The 16,835-nt window shown below is 53.5% G+C and overlaps 1 protein-coding gene across 1 annotated transcript; it reads right to left on the bottom strand.

Moving 5' to 3' along the window:
- Positions 1-13,929: 13,929 nt before the first annotated feature.
- On the bottom strand, positions 13,930-15,889 carry GSC (goosecoid homeobox). Its single transcript, XM_006742950.2, has 3 exons — positions 15,416-15,889; positions 14,710-14,969; positions 13,930-14,359 (listed from the first exon to the last, which is right to left on the bottom strand). The coding sequence occupies exons 1-3, from the start codon at positions 15,774-15,776 to the stop codon at positions 14,204-14,206; spliced, it is 777 nt and encodes a 258-aa protein (XP_006743013.2). The 5' UTR covers positions 15,777-15,889; the 3' UTR covers positions 13,930-14,203.
- Between the last annotated feature and the right edge of the window lie 946 nt (positions 15,890-16,835).

Raw genomic sequence — 16,835 nt, 5'->3', positions numbered from 1 at the left:
GCATTCTGGCAACAGATGCTTCTGGGGAGAAGCGTGTGCAAGAGGCTGCCGCCGTTCACTCAGTCTCTCCACCTTCGCCCTACAAATGAGCCACTCTTGCAAAGGCAGATGCATCCAGATTTCCAGGGCCAGTGGCGAGAACGCCCCACGGGCTGGAAAGAATGAGCATCCTCGAGGTCACCCCCATCTCTTGGCTACAGAGAGACACACCCACACTTCGTGGCTGGCCGGCTGACTGGCGGTCACCTCCATCCCATGAGGATGCTGGTCGGTATCCAAATGACCCCTCTACTTGGAAGCCCTTGGCTCGGCTCAGCCTGGAGACCGTTGCTATGTGTGGGGAAGGTTTTTCCCCCAAGCACTGAATGTAATTGCAGGCTGGGAGAAGGCTGTGTGTGCTTTGGGATCCAAAGCTGGTTTGGGGATGATTGCAAAGAGGACAACAGTCTATCTGGCCAGGACTGTAACCTTCCAAAGAGAGACGGAGAAGTTGCGGCATGGGGGAAAAAAGCAGGCCTTTGGGGAACAAAGGTGTCGAAGGTTCTCCCCTGAGCAGAGAGGGGTAAGAAATGATGGGAGGAGGGGTCAGACAGAGGCCGTTTCACGGTGTCTTCACAGTGTCTCTCCTGCAGTACCTAGTTGGGAAATCCCCCCTCTCGGAGCCCCCAGCTCCTCGTCAATCAAATGCAACAAATAATTGTCCCAGCTTAGAGGGGGAGGGCGAAGTGAGGCCCGGATATACGGTGTGGTGTGTAAATGTCCCTGGATTGCATTCAGTGCTCAATATGCAGTGGTTCTTAGGGGCAGTGGTATCCAGTAGACGCCCACGAAGATCTCAATGACGTGTCTATACGTGGCAGAAGCTCCAATGGGCAGTGGTGATTAATAAAACTGGAAACAATCACATATGACTTCAGAAATCCAACATCGGGTAAGCCCGATCTATCAAAATGTTGCTTCTGCTGGCAAAGCTAATCAAAGGGGGTGTGATAGACTGGATTGCACCCCCCTCTGAAATTCATTTGTTGAAGCCCTAACCCCCATCTTTGCAGAAGGGGCCTTTAAGGAGGTAACTGAGGTTAAATGAGGTCACGAGGGTGGGACCCTGATCTGTTAGGATTGGGGTCCTTATAGGCAGAGGAAGAGACAGCAGGAGTGACTACACACAGAGGCAGGGCCCTGGGAAGGCAAGGAGAGGAGGCAGCTGTCTGCAGGCCACGAAGCCAGACCTCCCAGCACGCTGATCTTGGACTTCCAGCCTCCAGAAGCGTGAGAAGATAAATGTCTGTCCCTTAAGCCACCACTCCATGATATTTTGTTTTGGCACCCAAGCTGGCTAATACAGCGGGTCTTCAGTCCCATCTGTCCTTTGCTGCCGCCAGAGTCATCTTCCTGGCACTTGTGGCCTGCCCTGTGGGTGCCACAGGGTGGCCCTGGGGCCTCAGAGCATCACAGGTATGCGTAGGTCACCCTCAGCATGACCAGGTGGCGAGCACCCAAGGGAGAGGTCTGCTGCAGACCTTCTTAGAACGAGGAGCACATAAAGAGAAGCGTTTCATCCTCTGCTGAGAAATGGGTTCACAGCAATCCCTCCTTTCCCTCCTTCCTGGAGTGGGCCCCACGGTGGGCCCCCAAAAGATGTGTCCACATCCCAACCCCGGGAACTTCTGAATGTGACCATATATGGGACAAGGGTCTTTGCAGATGTAATTAAAGATCTCGAGATCCTCTTGGATTTAGGGTGGGCTGTAAATGCCATCTAAGTGTCCTTATCAGAGAAAAGCAGGAGGACATCTGACACAGAGATGCCAGGGAGCCAGCCACCAACAGTGCAGAGATGGGCGTGATGCAGCCAGGAGCCCAGGACGCCTGTGGCCCTTGGAAGCTGGCAGAGGCGAGCAACAGAACCTCCCCGAGAGCCTTCGGAGGGAGCGTCTCCCTGCCAGCACCTCGACTTCAGATTTCTGGCCCCGAGAACCGTGAGAGAATGCATCTCTCCTGGGTTAAGCCACCAGGGTGTGGTAACGGATACACCTCCCCATCCCCTGCTTCAGCCCCTAAGCTTAGCTTAACGGACAGGCAAGATCATGTCATGACACAAAGTTCCTGATGACAGTAGTTCTGGTGGTTTCCTGAGGACTTGCTCCGTGTAGACCCTGGGGTAAGAAGATTCCATGTTCTCATTCTGGGTGAAGAAAAGGAAGCTCAGGGAGGTTAGGGGATGTGCCCAAGGTAACAAAGCCTACATCTGACCTTGAATTGAGGTCATCAGGGTGGGGCCTTGCTCTGATAGGTTAGTGCCAGAATGAGGACCAAGTCTGTCCAACTCCAAAGCCAGTGGGATGCTGAATGTCCAGGTAACAGCAACAAACACTCTGTAAACCCCAGCCTGTGGCACAACGACTACAAATAGTGTCGAAATCACAAACCCCAGCAGAGCCAAGGAATCAGTAGTTCTTTGGGGTTGGCAGCAATCGGATTTGATCTCCTGCAACATTCTGGGGTCTGGGCAGGATCGTCACCATGCCCTTAGGCCCCCTGGTAACCTAGGAAGACCCAAACACCTGGTCACATTGCATGTGCCCCCCCCGGCACACACACATAGCAGGGCCTGGGAAGGACAACCACAAGCTGGTGGTGAAAGGCACTTACTCACTCATTCATTCTACAGATCTCTCCTAGGTCCTAAAATCAGAAGCAAGAACTACGTAACTGGTCTGAGCACTCTTTAATCCCCACCATCTAACACCCTGCCTGATACAGAGTAGAGGCTTAGTAAACGCCCTCTGAGCTGAGCTAAGTTGACAAAAGGGGAAAATGAAGCCCCGCGAGGCGGGAGTCTTAGCCAGGCTCAACCCCAGAACTAGAAGGCAGAGCCTCTGAATCAGGCCAGTGAGCAGCTCTGCAGGACTGATGGGATTTCAGGAGCCAGCACTGCGGGGAGAAGAGGCATCCTGGACGGGGGGAACCACATGGACAGATGCCCAGAGGTGGGAAAAGGTGAGCTGTGCCTGGGGGCGGGACCAGCCCAGCCCGCCTGGGCACTGGCCTTCCTTCTTCTCCTCTCCTGGAGGCCACACACTCAGCTCTGGGAGCTGCAAAGGGCTATAGATGTTTTTCCTGTAAATGTCATCCTATAATGTTTCCAGAAGGAAAATCATGTTAATTGCCTAAGTTCAAAGGAGTCCTCGGTTCTCCTTGCTGCCTTCTCGCAGATCCTCAGATGAAATGGAATGTGGAAACACCGATGCTGAGGGGCTGGAAAGAGCAAGTCATGGTCCCCGTAACTAAGTGCCATCACAGACAATGGTAGCGTGAGTCAGGTTTAGGGGACAGCATTCCAAGGCAGAGCAGGTGTATCCATTTCTTTGGGCTGCTACGAGATACTACTGCAAGCTGGGTACCTCCAGGGGCTCCCAGGGAGACCCCTTCCTTGACTTCTTCCAGCTCCACATGGCTACAGGTGTTCCTTGGCCTGTGACAGCATCGCCCCAACCTGCCTCTGGGTTCTAAGGTCTTCCTGGTGGGTCTCCTCTCCTTCTTCTTCTTTTTTTTTAAGATTTTATTGATTTCTTAGAGAGACAGAGAGATCATGAGCAGGGGGGAGCGGTAGAAGGAAAAGCAGACTCCCCGCTGAGCAGGGAGCCTGACGCGGGACTCGATCCAGGACCCTGAGATCACGACCTGAGCCGAAGGCAGACACTTAACCAGCTGAGCCAGCCAGGCGCCCCTCCTCTCTTTCTTCTTGTAAGAACACTAGTCATTGGACTTAACGCCCACCCCAAATCCAGGATGATTTCGCCCTGAGACCTTTAACTTAATTATATCCACAAAGACCCTTTTTCCAAATAACAGCACATTCAGAGGTTCCCAGGGTTAGGACAGGGACATATCTTTTGGGGAACACAGTTTCCACTCCAGGAAAAGAAGAAAAAGGTCCAGTGCCTGTGGAGGCCCCACACTTTCCTTGAAGGGCACAAATTCAATGTTCCACGGATGCTTCTCTGTGGCCTGTGTTCCAAGGGAGCCACCTAACCCATGGCAGAGGTCTTCTGTCTCTGGCCAGGCCAGTGACCGGGTCAGATACTTCCATCATTCTAAGAGGCAAGATGGATGTGGGAGGGATCGAACAATAGAGGGGAAAGACATCAGAGCTGACAGGGACCCCGCCGGGTACAAGGTAAAGTCCTCATGCCACCAGGGACTTTGACCGACACCTGATCATGGGACCCATCACACAGTGTCCACACTCATTAAATCAGGTGAACCTCTCAACAACCCTGTCAGGTGACCACTTGCCCCAGTGAGAAGCTACGTGCAAAATCACTCAGACTGCGAAGGTCCTGCCAATACTCACTGACTTCAGTATCAAAACTGACCTGGGTCTGATCCCTGGGGTGAAGCAGCTTAGAAATAAATCTACGCCACGGAGTTAACAGAACTCCTCCCAGGCTGGCCTTTTGCCAGAGGTTTTGAATGAAGTTGATCTCTCCTGGTATGGAAGGGGTGAGATTCTATGCCAATGCATGGACGTTGGTACAGAGGTTGGGGGAGGGTGGTAGCCACAGTTATTTGGGGCAAATCTGCCCTCTGAAGCCTTAGACTCTCGTGGTCACTGGCAAACACAAAGCCTGATTTATTTCAGGAGGGGACCATCGTGACAGTATGAGTCTGTATGAAGTCCAAGCACATCCAAGGGTCTTCACAAACTCTTAGAATGCACAAGCGATCAGGCCAAAGTCTCTGAGGAATGCACAAGCGATCAGGCCAAAGTCTCTGAGGCCTACGAAAGGCCGGAGTGGTCCAAGAAGGCTGCCTGGAGGAAGGGGCATGTGGAGGATTTGGTTACCAGGAGGGGCGTGAGTTTGAGCCTCACTTCATGCGGAAACCAACATGCTGCCACATCCAGAAAGAGCAGCTACACTCCCGCAAGTAGACAGAGCCAGATATAAATGGAAAGTTCCAGGGCTGGAGACTTCTGCTCTTCCACTCTTCTCTTCACGACTGCGTGATCTTAGGAAAGCGGCTTGATGACTTTGATCCAGTTCCTCCTCTGTAAAATGGGAAGAACAGACCCCACCCTGCCCGCATCCCATGGTTGCCATAGACACAAAGAATTAAGAACCATGAAGGATGTTCTGTAAGATGCCGCCTGCGTGCCTGGGACAGTTCCCATGGGGTAGGATCGGTGCCTGGAGGGGGGACTTGGAGCATTGGGGAGGTGGTGGAGATGAGGCAGCCTTGACGTGTCAGCTGCCCAAAAATTGCAGCATCTGGAAAATTCACTTTGATGAACTCAGCTACCCGCCACAAATCACTGTATTTTAAAATCCCTTCCAAAACAAAACAAAAAACCCCTTCTCTGCAGAAGGCTCCAAGTGAGACGTTTTTCTCTCCTCTGATAGAAGATGGAGAGGATGCTGAGCAGATGCTGACGGGACACGGCCCCCGCGGGGCCACAAAGGCCCGTGGCCGGCAGTGGCCATGAATCATTTGCATGTCAGTGTGACCCTGGCCATCTCTTTGCTATCTTCCGACATCTGGGAGGGCAGGGACCCCTATTCTGCCAGTTGGTTTTTTAAAAATAGTGACCTAAGCACTGCACGCGGCCGACTAGATACCCCCCAGGCTGCTCCCCTCATGGCCCTCCAACCTCTGCCCTCCAAGCCAAAGCCTCCCTCGGTGGGTTCGCCTCCACCCTGCCCTCCCACCTCTGCGCCTTCGCTCAAGCTGCTCCCTCTTCCTCAAGGCTCTTTCCCTCTTCCTCCACCCATCACCATGTGCCTCAAAGCATGTGGCTCCCATGATCCACTCTCAGAAGCTTCTAGGACCCCGCCTCTGCCCAACTGCAGCATGTCATGGGCCCCAGTCCTCCCCCGCACCGAGCATTTAGTACTGGATGAGGCACATGGCTGGAGGGGCGCTGCTGTTCATGTTTGCAGCCCAAACGCTGCAGGGGCCTGCCTGGCACTCAGCAGGGGTGTGGCAAGTGTTGGAGGAATGCAGGGAGTGTCAGCCTCCTCGCTGATCTGATGAGGTGGTCTCCTTGCTGCCACCATACTTGCCTGTCTTGGTGCTTCGGCTCCACCTGGCCAAATCCTAACCCCCCTGCAACTCCCGCTTCCTTCAGGAAGCCTTCTGGGGTTGCGGTTGTCTTCTCTCTTGATCTCCAAGTCAAAGCCACATAATTTAGCACTTCCTGACATCCTGTTTTCCATTGTTCTAAAATTGTTTCTTGCACATCACTGAGAAAGCAGCAACCCGGCATCAGGCACCATATTGTGTTCTGCCAGACCCACCTTATATCCTACCCTCTGGCCCCCAGCCCCATCACAGGGGCCTAACGCTGCACTGAAAGCAGAGAAGGAAATGAAGCATTGGGCAAACAGGTATAAATCCTCACTCCACCCCTTATTAGCCACAGTTTCCATTTTTGGTTTAAACTCTCAACTTTAGACCAGGGGTCAGCGAAGTTATTCTGTGGAAGACCAAACAGCAGGTATTTTCAGTTTTTGCGGGCCCTACAGCTTCTACTGCAACTACTCAGCTCTGCCTTTCCAGGGGAAAGCAACCACAGACAAGACAGAAATGAATCAGGCACAGCTGTGTTCCAATAAAACTTTATTGACAAAACAGGAAGTGGGCCACATTGGCCTATGGGCTGCAGTCTGCCCGTCCCTGCTCTGGAGGATTACTTGAGGTAACATTTAACCCCCTCACCACACAGACCTCAGACCATGCTGCAAAATATCCCAACTCCTGCCCCAGCCGCTAACACTCTTTTCTCCTGGTTTTCGTCTTGGTACTTAGCACTGTCTGCAATTACGGCCTTTTTGGTGAGTGACTATCTCCTCCAATAGAACGCAAACTCTCAGGTTCTCTCTCCAGCACCTGGAACAGTACCGAGCAGAGACTGGGCACCCTTTTAGTATCTGTGGGCTGAATGGAGGCCATCATTATTACTACCATTTCATTGAAGGTCTTGAATAAGTATACTGTTCGATCATACGCTCATGAGTATTGTTACTGTGTTGATATATTTCCGTAATTAACCACGGGCATTTGCAAAGCCCCAGGTAATTTTCATGTGTTGCCGGAAATGATAAGCCTCCCATTTTGGAAATGAGGGGGCTGAAGCATAAAGACGACATTTCCTGCTGGTGACCAGGCAGAGATTCAAACCCAGACTCCTGGCGGGTCCTTATTAAGGAAGTCCGGCAGGGCACAAAGAGAAGTGCACTTAGAGTCTAAGATCCAGCCTTACTTGAACAGACATGTCATCTCACCTTCTGCTAATAGGGCAGATAGGATGGATTCATCACAGATGACAGCCATCAGAACACTGCAGGCCGGACACAGGAAAAAACCTGTGTAAGTAACCACTATTATGTAACCAGATGACCGTCGCCACCTCCACCCTGCCTCCTAAGGCTTAGAAGGGATTAGATAAGGACATGGCCAGGAAAAGGATTATGAAATTTGCCAATCCCCAAACTAACATAAGATCCATTTTTTTTTTTTTAACAACACCCGCTGGAAGTTGCAAAAAAAACCTCCCTTCTTTAAAAAAAAAAAAAGAAGAAGAAACTACACATCTTCTATAAATTCAAAACTAAACCATAAAGACCTACAATCTTTTGAGAGTTTTAATGACAGTCCAGAAAAGGGTTAAGTTTTCAGCTGCTCACATTCGTATCGGAGACCAGTTAGGACACAGGCCCAAAATGAAACAAAACCAAGGGGGTTTCACCACGCTGAGGACAAAGGGACGGGGGTCTCCATTTTCACTCACATGCCTTGGGAGTCTGAGAGCAAAAGCAGACACGGATCAGAAGAAACAGAACGGAACCCCAAAGCAGAGGAAGCATCCCCACTCACTCCTGGCGTCCTGCACCAGCCCAGGGGGGACCCCCTCTTTGAAGGTTCTGAGCATGGCAGGAATCACGCAGGCTGGGGTGATGTTTAGGACAGTGGGGGACATCCACCAGCACACACAACTTTCCATCCCTGCCCACTTCAGTAGAAAGCGATTCACTCAGTTTCAGATTTAAATATTTATTCCTCAAATACAAAACAATGTCGAACATGCGCATCCCCTGATGTCCCAGGCATCTGGCCCCAGAGTCGGAACATCTTCAGATGAAACAACCAGCTGGGATTCCGACTTCACAGAGTTCTGAGTCTCCCTTGAAGAGGGGGGACTTTCCAACGCTTTGGGCCTCCCTGTTTCTCAGAGAAGGGCAGTTTTCTTTTCCTGGTCCCATAGTTAGCACTTTTGAGGATTTTCAAAGGAGGATTAGCCATACTCCATCTGGAAAGAAGTGTCTCTAGGCCTTCGCTGGGCGATGTCAATAATTTGCTTGGGACACGATTAAAGTGGACACAGTCACGGTGAGGCCGCTGGTGGCGAGTCAGACGGCGCTGGCCCCCGAGGCTGGCCCGCATGCAGGTACCCGGCTGGCGCAGGCCAGCCCCAGCCACAAGCCCACCCTCTCTGGAGGGATGGCCTTGGCAGGAGGTCAGTTCTCCGGCAGCCTGTGGCCACATGCGGGGCGGCCACCTGGGACACTGCACCTGGGGTAACACCATCTTTCTCACTGCAGGCTGCTGGACATCACGGGTTTGCTTTCCTTTGAAAAATTCTTACTTTTAAGATATTTCTGTCTCCGCCCCATCCTCCCTCCCCGCTCCCCCCCACCAACAACAAAAAAAATTTTTTTTTAAACAAGTTACCATGTGTTAGTTCTGAGCACTGGGAGCATGGCAATAGCCAGGAAAGGAGCTCAGCCTCGCTCAGCCCGACAAAGAGAATCTGTCTCCTTAACCTGCTGTTGCTGGCATTTTCTGTGGTCAGGAGCCTCCCTGATGCAACAGGGGGGGAGCATTTCCAGGGCTCGGCATTCTATGACTGGCAGATCAGGAAGGAAAGGCTATGGACACTTTTGAACTCTGTCCATCACAGCTAAAATTATCTCACTAATGATAGCTTCTATAAAATCAGCTCAGGTTAAGGGAGGGCGGGCAAACGCTCGGCGAGACTGAACCTGGTCGCTTGCTTCTGGTCGGCGGACTCCAGAGGACCTCAGAATTAGGAAAACAGAAGGTACGAGTGGAACAAATCCCAGGGGAGAGAGGAGGGTTTGGGAGAGGGATTCTTAAGATCTCTCTTCACTGATGCTTCCCAGGGCTGGACACCTGAGAACAAATGACGGTCACTAGAATCCAAAAATTACAGACCCACTTAAAAATACCGTAACATGCTGTAATTCATCCTGTTTGTCCCGTGGGTCACTTGGACTGCAAAAGACTGCCTTTCCGCACCCCACCCCCAGATTTAAAACCAAGCCAGAGGTCTTCTGCGTTGTGACATGGCTCCAGGGATAGGCATCGGGGACACACCATGTCTCCCCAACAAGCGCAAAGCCCCTGCAACCCAAAGACCCAGCTGGCTCCATCTCTTCTAGAACTTTCAAGGAGCTCTGCACTGGCTGCCGCATTTTGTTTTCATTTTACTTTTGAGAAAAACTCCAAGGTCATTTCATAAAACTTGGAATCCAAACCCACACCAAATTCTCTCCTTTGCTCTTCATCCCCTCATCCTAAACCTCTTAGGGAGAATACAACCTATTACGCCTTATCAGATGCTTCCTTGGCTTAAATCCATGGTGGTCACATTTAATGTCATTACAGTCTGTGTCCTGTGGTCATGCATAAACTGCTACACCAGCAACAATTAAAAACAAGGGGCATTCCTCAATTCCTAATTCCAACCTACGTATGCAGGGCATTATCCAGCCAATTTGAGGGTGCTTTTCAAAGCACATAATAATAAATGTGTCAGACACTCTGCCGGGTTCTTGAGATTATTCTTCTAATCCTCAACCAGAGCCCACTGTGCAGATGAGAAAGGAACCTCTTCCGGGTCACTTGATGAGCACGTGGCCCCATTCAGATGCACGCTGGTACCAGCCACCCAGCCATCCACTTGCCCCACCACCATCGCCCTGCCCTCCCCAGGCTGGAATTCCATCTTCCTGAAGGTGGAGGTTTGCATTTGCAGTTTGCCATGAACAAGGCAAAGTGAATTTGTGGGACCCGACCGGGGATCTCTGGGTGGGAGTCTTGGTGCCTGAACAATTTTACTTGAGTCACTTAAAACCCCATATGAATCACAAAGAGCACCCTGTGACCCCCTACCTCCCAGCCTCTGGCTGCCCGACCCCCCACCCCCCGCACACATACACACACAAAGAAATGAAAGAGGAATCGACCAGCTTCGATCTCACACATACCCATTAAAATATCGTCCTTCATACGAGGCTTAAGACATGAGCTCAAGTTCAAAAGTCTGTAAAAGGGAACTGGATTCAAGAACTGTCATTGAAACATACACCCCAGAAGTATGGTTTAGAAAGCAATTGTTTGCAGGCCCGTGGCCCACCTCACACACGCACAGCTCACCGCAACAATGATGAGAACATACCCGCTACGCAGCAATATCCAGAACCCGAGAATCCCGGCTCTTCCCCCACACCCTCCATTCTCCGTCCTTGTCAGCTGCCTGCAGCCAGGGCCCTCCTTGGCCCAGGTGACCTGTGGCAGCTGGAAGCCATTACCTCATACCTTGCTACCACCCCAAGACGCGTGTGGGAGAGTCTGCTCAGGTCTGGGGTTTCCAAGACCTGCTGTGCCATTTACTATGCATTCCGGGCAAGGCAGTTTAGTTTGTCTGAGTCTCTACTTCCCATCTGCAAAATGGGCTGCCATTCTCCCCTCCAGAGGGCCAGAGATGTACGTGGAAGGGCTTTGTGGTGGAAAGCGCTAAGACTCCTGTGAGGGGCTCTAATTGTCGTTATTCTTCTTTGCCAGAATCTTGCTGGCACTTTTGGGCACATTAATTCCTATGTCCCCCAGGGGCAAGAGCATTCACTCCTGCGATCACTTGCTGTCGGGGAACTTTATACACAGCTGCATCACCACCGGGAAGAACGCTCTCAGTTCCATGAGGCAGCCTGATTTATGGAAATTTTAAGAGCCTTGTGTCCCTTGAAGATGACAATTCTCGTTTTGGCCCCTTGTGTTAACTTTGTGCCTCAGTTTGCTCGACTGTCCAATGGGGAGAACACCTTCATTTGGGGGGCAAGGTGTTGTATAGGCTACAGGCCTTCCAGGCAGTCGCTTGCCTTATGCCTTGACCCTTTCAACATGCATACACACCACTTTCCAACGCTGCGATCCAAATTCTCAAAGACAATGACAAAGCCTGAAGACAGCTCTTAAAGGCCAAGTGCCTTCTGCTCCATGACACTATCTGTCCCTCCCTGACTCCAGTGGCCAGGCTAAGACAAAAGTCTGAGCCCCACAGCTGACTGCGGAATGCAAAAGGTGGGTTAACTATATATAATTAGACCATCCCGACATTTCCCTCTTCGTTCCAGATGTTTATTATGTTTGTTTCCAGTGAGCTGGGCCTAGGCTCATGCACAGTGGGAAGGATAGGGAAGGACCTTCGTCTTGCCAGCTTGCATCTGCCTGGGGCCAAGCTGGGAGGAGACCCCTGGCTCTTCCCCCTCCCCCCCTTGCATACCCCATTTGTCCTGGCTTTTCACCAGGTGCTCCTGGGGGAAGAATGTCTGAGAACCTACTCCTCCTCCTGCAATCCCGCTCCCCCTGCCACCTGATTGGACACCTCTCCAGATCAGACAAATGCAGATCATTTTTTAAAATGGAAGATCCCTGTTTATAGGGAGTCCAAGGGCAAGTCATGGACAGAGAGACACAGGAGTTTATAACAGAGTTCTGGAACATCAGATGTCTCAGGGTGGAATGATGCTGCCCACTTATGTCCTATGTTAGAATGTTCTAGAGTGGAGGGAGGATAGAAGTCAGAGCTCTTCCTGGCTGCCCCCTGAAGGCTCACCCCTCTCCAGTGGGACAGAGGACAGCACCTAGGAACAGCAATGGAGGAAGGGGGGCGTAAGGCAGGCAAGGCTTTCTCACCATGGAAGTTTGAGGTCTAAGGAAGAGATGTAATAGCCATTGCAAGATTCATTAGAAATTAGTGTAACGGCCTCGAACTATTTCTCACCAGAACTGGTATTAGTGGAAACATTCCCAATTATGGTGTAAGACTTCCTTGGGCAAAGATGCCCAAAGATGATTATTTTCTAAAGCTGAACGCTCTTAAAAGATTTAACTTTTCTGAAACCTTGATTTTCTCATCTGTAAAAATGGCGGCAACTCCCCCATTTCAGAGTTTCTTGAAAGGTAAAATGAGAATGGACATAAATCTCGAAGTGCTGGGTCTGATACAATATAAATCATAATATTTAAAAAAAAAAAAATATGTAGCCATGTTGAAGGATTCCCCCCATACCAGCTGCTATTCTATAGGAGTTCCGTGCCTTTCCTGTCCATGGCAGCCCTGGGAAGGAGGTATTACGGTTGTGCCCATTTTACAGTCCCAGGAGGTGCAAAGCCAATGGGTTCAGAAATTTGCTCAAGGTCACGCATGAGCCAAGGTGACCTTGACCCTCTAGGCACCTGGCCTCCAAACAGCTGTCTCCTGCTTCCATCTGGGGGATACTCCTTATTAAAAAGGTGGTAACTGGGAGTCACTCCATATTTCTTAAATGTCCCTTTACCCACTCCAGGAGTCGCTTTTACCTTTTAAACATGAAAACGCTGTGGGGGGAAAAAATACCACCTCTTGTAAAAAGCTCTCCTTTCTGCATGTGCTGTGTTCCACAGGCGGGATGCACAGACCTCCCCTGGAGGGTCCTTACACCAAATACCCCAGGCAGCCGAAAAGGTAGAGCAGCTCATTGCTCCCTGGGGAGCACACACATCCGCCACCCCGGGCAGCTCTCTGAGCCTTAGCTTCCTTATCTATAAAATAGATTTATTTTAAAATCAATAAAGTTGAAGCATTAAAACCGTTCCTGTTGGCCTTTGGTCTCCACCCACCCCAACCCCTGGCCAGTGGTCCAGGAAACCATACAATATGCATGCCCTTGTCTTCATCCCTGTCCCAAGCGCTCAGCTCAGTCGTTACCAGCACTGGGAAGCTTCTCAAGCTTCTGACGAGCCAACCAGCTGCGCTCCAGCCGTGAGCCTCCTCCCGCCCCATCTAGTGCACAGGGGAGATGGGGGGGTGGGGGTGGGTAGAAAGCCAAGGGCATCAGCACTCCCACCTCAAGGTGCCTCGGAGGCCACCCGACGCTCTAATACCCGATTGGCCGACAGAACTCAGGGCGCAGATCTGGCCACCCCAAATGTCTCGGCTAAAGCACCATGGGCCCAGCGCCGGCGGAGATCCCTAGTGGGACCCCCGGCCGCAGCTTAAGAGCCTCCAGGCAGGACAGGCGCTGCTCCCAGCAGGGTTGTGGAACAGTAGGGCAGCCCAGAGCAGCCACGAAAGATCCAAAAAAGTATTGGGAGAGAGGCATGCCCACCACCTAATTCCCCCCTAGGAGTCCCAGCCTTAGATCTGGGGATTTCGTGGGAACAGGGATGGCTGAGCCAGTTCTGGAGAGGCTCCCAAGATCGCCCAGCTCCGTGGTGGATCCTGCTTTTCCGCTACTGCTTCCCAGCCGCGGGCAAGGAGGAAAAAAGTCCTGGTTCTCCCCAGGGCAAGGGGGAACAGGAACCCCATGCTGTCCCCTCTCTTGGGCAATGCTACCCACCCCCGGCAGCCCGGCAAAGCCCCTCTCCCCCTCTCCCTGCAGCCCTGGAGACGAAGTGGATTTTAAAGCAGGACACCCGTCCTGTGACGATTCATGCCCAGAGTTTCTTTTCCTCTTCCTTTTTTCCGGGACAGATCAGAGCTGCCCGATTTTTCTTTCGAAGCTACAAGACTAAGTAGATTTCTTTATGGGGCCTCAGATGGGGGTGGGGGAGGTTGGTAGGAAATACAGAATGTGGCCCGTCTACATCGCCATCACTTTATTGTATTGTCACCGTTAACTTAACTATAAATACTACGGCGGGGAGCGAGGCGCCGGCCGCCTCGGACTTCGGGGCTGTGAGCCCCGGCGCGACCCCGACCCCAGGCGCCGGCCCTCCCGGCTCTGTACACTATTTACAGCTCCTCGTTCCTCTTTCTCGACCCCCTCCCGCAAGGCAGCGCGTGTGCAAGAAAGTAGCATCGTCTGTCTGTGCAAGTCCTTCGAGTTAGGCAAGAGCCACAGCCGGCCCGCGGCCGTCAGCTGTCCGAGTCCAAATCGCTTTTACCTTCCTCTTCCCTCTTCTCGGGCGACGCCTTGGACGACGTCTTGTTCCACTTCTCGGCGTTTTCCGACTCCTCCGACGAGGACCGCTTCTGCCGCCTCCATTTGGCGCGGCGGTTTTTAAACCAGACCTGTTGCGCAACGGAGGACAGAACAACAGTTAAGATCAAAGGCGCGCTCCCCCCACCCCGGCGGGCCCGGCACCCCCGGCACCCCGGGGGAGCCCTCGGCGGCCGCGGGTGACGCCGGCGTGGGCTCAGAAGCCGGGGACCCTGCACGCACGCCCACAAAAGGACGGGAGACTCGGTCCCGCTTCCGCATTTCCCTGCAACTTCCTGGGCCTAAGGCGCCCTCCGGCAGCCTCCGGGCCGCCGCAGGATGTCGGTCAAGTTCAGGGAGACCCGAGCCGAGCCCGGCTGCAGAGCCGAGCTAACCCGGCGGGGGCCCGATCTCGCCGGCAAGGCCCGGCAGGCGCGCCCACCTCCACTTTCTCCTCGCGGAGGTGCACCTTCCGGGCCAGCTGCTCGCGGGTGCCCACGTCTGGGTACTTGGTCTCCTGGAAGAGGTTCTCCAGCGCTTCCAGCTGCTCGTCGGTGAAGATGGTGCGGTGCCGCCGCTTCCGCCGGCAGTGCAGCTGGTTGAGGAGTTGCAGCTCGGTGCGCGACAGCGTGCCCACGTTCATGTAGGGCAGCATCTGGTGCGGGACCGGGGACACCAGCACCGAGCTGGGGCCCTCGTAGCCTGCGACAGAGGACGCACGGTCGGCCGGCTCCCCTGCCACTGCGCACACCGCCCGCCCGCGCGCCGCGACCCGCTCCCCCTAGAAAATCCTTTGCAACGGGGCGCTGGGAATGGGGGGGCGCGCGGCAATCGGAAATGCAGGGCAATGGGGGAAGCGTGCTAGAGCGTCCACCCGCACACTCTCAGGGCCAGTTAGAGAATCCCAAAAGCCTCGTCTCCCCACGCAGCCACTAAGTTACAGTTTCCTCTAGCTCTCGCCTAAAGTTTGCAGCAAGTGTACAAAACCCCCGTGCCGGATCGACCAAGAAAAAAGAGGCGTGGGGGGAGAGGGGGGAGAAGGTTCGTGTGTGCAAGGAGAAAAGTTAGTGCAAAAAAATGGAAAAAGCCAGCGCCAGCTCCAGGGACCGAGGACCGCGGCAAGAAGGCCGGCGCGGGCGCGACCCTACCTGGGGGCGTCGGGACGCAGGAGCACTGCTGGGCGCCCAGCGGCGGCACGGCCCCGCAGCAGGCCGGGCCCACGGGCGCCGCCTGCACGTGCAGCTGCCCGTAGAAGTAGTTGTTGTAGCCGAGGCGGGAGGCGCCGACCGCGGCCGGGAGGCCCGCGCCGCCGGGGGCCACGGGGCGCGGATAGAAGGCGCCATAGTCCGAGGAGGCGCCGCCGCCGCCGCCGCCGCCGTAGAGCGAGTCCCCGTGCAGGGCCGGGAAGACGACGGGAGCCGCGGCGCTGGGCGCCACGGGCAGCACCGAGTCTTTGCAGCGCGGCCGGGCGGCCAGGATGTTGTCGATGCTGAACATGCTGGCGGGCATCCCCGAGCCCCGCGCCGGGACCGGGGGGCGGCGGGGAGGCGCCGGGGAAAAAGCCTCAAAAGTTGGGGGGGGGGTCCACTCTCCTCCAGCGGCCGACCAAACCGAAAGAGAGCGCGGGCCAGCGCGCAGCCCCGCGCCCCTCCCCGCCCCCTGCGTCCGCTCTCCCTCCTCCCGCCCTCCCCTCGCAGCAGCGTTCGCCGAACTCAACCCGCGGGTAGGACGGAGTTTAGACCAGCTGAACCTCTTGTTGGTTTTATACTGAGTCGACGTCATCCTGGATTTAGTTCCTGGTAATATGCAGATGACAAACAGAACCAGATTCGGCCCTTTCTGTTCCTTTGGGTGGGGGGCTTTAGGGAAGGGGGAGGGGAGAGGTGCCAAGGGGAGGGGGTTGCGGGGGCCAGAAAAGGGATTGTGGATTGCAAATTAATGAAATTAACCTAATCTTTCCCATTCAGCGGCCCCGCCGCAGGCCGGCCGAGCTGGGCGGGCGTCCTAATTGCTCCGGTTAATCTCATTAATTCCATTGTGCGGCGCAGTTAACAACTCCCTCCTCCCGACCTCTCCGCCCCCACCCTTTTTTCTCAGATTGGGTCCTATTATTGGGTGCGATTTCCTCTGCGAGAAACTCGAATTCATTGTGGCCAGTTTTACTTTGGGGCTACTTTTTGCCCCATTTCGGAACTTGTTTTGTCTTAGAGAATGCGAGGGGCTGCGTCCTCTCTCAAGCAAGATTAAAAACTCCGCTCTTCTTCCGGACCCCCAAGACCTCACCGTCAAATTTCACCTCTATTTTTTTTTTTTTAATTTCGAGGTTCTCTCCCGAGTGGAACAGACTAATCCCACCCCCAACCCTTTTGTTTTTGCAAAGGCCAAAATTTGTAAAGGCGAAATGGACGAAAGAGGTGCGTTGTGGTTCTTAAAATATGTGTCTATTTTTTCGCAGTCACTTTGGGTCTGACAACTACCATAGGAATCCGTAGGCCCTTACACAGCAGAGACCAAATTAAAATTCGCCAGCAAGAGTAGCGCGCACAAGCGATGCTTCCAGCTGCTCCC

This window comes from Leptonychotes weddellii, chromosome 9 (genome assembly GCF_054177405.1).
Source record: "Leptonychotes weddellii isolate Sample4059 chromosome 9, ASM5417740v2, whole genome shotgun sequence".
Lineage (NCBI taxonomy): Eukaryota > Metazoa > Chordata > Mammalia > Carnivora > Phocidae > Leptonychotes > Leptonychotes weddellii.
This window is presented reverse-complemented; position numbering and strand designations above follow the sequence as displayed.